At 53.0% G+C, this 1446-nt stretch overlaps 1 protein-coding gene across 1 annotated transcript; it reads right to left on the reverse strand.

The window, feature by feature from the left end:
• Nucleotides 1-373: 373 nt before the first annotated feature.
• DNMT1 (DNA methyltransferase 1) lies at nucleotides 374-1261 on the reverse strand (the record flags this gene model as incomplete). Its single annotated transcript, XM_057389482.1, has 2 exons — nucleotides 1192-1261; nucleotides 374-563 (listed from the first exon to the last, which is right to left on the reverse strand). Coding segments are annotated over exons 1-2 (234 nt in total), but the record flags the coding sequence as incomplete, so codon positions are not given.
• Nucleotides 1262-1446: the final 185 nt, after the last annotated feature.

A 1446-nucleotide genomic window follows, 5' to 3' on the forward strand; every position in this document is an offset into this window, starting at 1 on the left:
GTTGATATTGACCAAGGATGGAAGACCCTTCAAGACCAACCAATCCCACCCATGATGTTGGTGTTGACCAAGGATGGAAGACCCTCCAAGATCAACCAACCCCATCAATGACATTGACATTGACCAAGGTTGGAAGACCCTCCAAAATCAACCAATCTCACCCAAGACATTAACGTTGGTTGAAGGTGACCAAGGTTGGAAGAACCTCCAAGATCAACCAACCCCATCAATGATGTTGATATTTCCCAGGGTTGGAAGAACCTCAAGACCAACCCATAACATTGATATTGGCCAACGTTGAAGAACCCTCCAAGCTGAACCACGCCCACCCACGGCCCCGCCCCCAGGAGGCCCCGCCCTCCCCCCGGGGTACCTCGCAGACGCCGCAGCGCCGGCGCTTGGTGGCGTTCTCCTTGTCGTCCTCGCGCTCGTCCTTCTCGATCTGCTCCGAGAAGAAGGTGTCGAAGATGAGGTACACCAGCTTGGTGGTGGTGGCCTTGGTGGGACCCTTGTCCTTGTCGATGCGCGTCGGGTGCCGGATGGCCTGGCGCCGCACGGCCCGCCTGTGACACCGGGGACGGCGGTCAGGGTGGGGACAGCACCCAGGGACAGCCAGGGGACAGCCAGGGGACATCCACAGGACACCCAGGGGTGACAGGGGAACGCCCCAAATCTGCCCAGGGTGACCCCGGCCAGTTTGATCAGGCCCCTCATGCAGGGGGTAACAATTCCCATTTTCATTAGGATTTTCCCAGTTTCATTCGCATTTTCCTGATTACAGGATTTCTCCCAATTTCAGGATTTTTCCCAATTTTGGTGTTTTTCACCCCAAATCTCACCTCTTGCCCAGGGTGACCCCGGCCAGTTTGATCAGGTCCCTCATGCAGGGTGTGACAATTCCCATTTTCATTAGGATTTTCCCATTTTCATTAGGATTTTTCCGATTTCAAGGTTTTCCCACGTTTCCCGATTTTGGGATTTTTCCCGATTTCGGTGTTTTTCACCCCAAATCTCACCTCTTGCCCAGGGTGACCCCGGCCAGTTTGATCAGGTCCCTCATGCAGGGGGTGACAATTCCCAATTTTGGGTACATTTTCCCAATTTCAGGATTTTTCCTATTTTTCCCCATTTCAGGATTTTTCCTATTTTAGGATTTTTCCCGATTTCGGTGTTTCTCACCCCAAATCTCACCTCTTTCCCAGGGTGACCCCGGCCAGTTTGATCAGGTCCCTCATGCAGGGGTGACAAATCCCAATTTTGGGCAGATTTCCCTGATTTTGGGACCACAGAGCCCAAACCCTGCCCATTTTTGTTCGGATTTTCTCGATTTTGGGATTTTTCCCGATTTCGGTGTTTTTCAGCCCAAATCTCACCTCTTTCCCAGGGTGACCCCGGCCAGTTTGATCAGGTCCCTCATGCAGGGGGTGATGAGCACGGGCGGTTCGT

This window comes from Malurus melanocephalus, unplaced genomic scaffold, assembly GCF_030028575.1.
Source record: "Malurus melanocephalus ecotype Western Australia unplaced genomic scaffold, MMel_1.1 scaffold_6893, whole genome shotgun sequence".
Lineage (NCBI taxonomy): Eukaryota > Metazoa > Chordata > Aves > Passeriformes > Maluridae > Malurus > Malurus melanocephalus.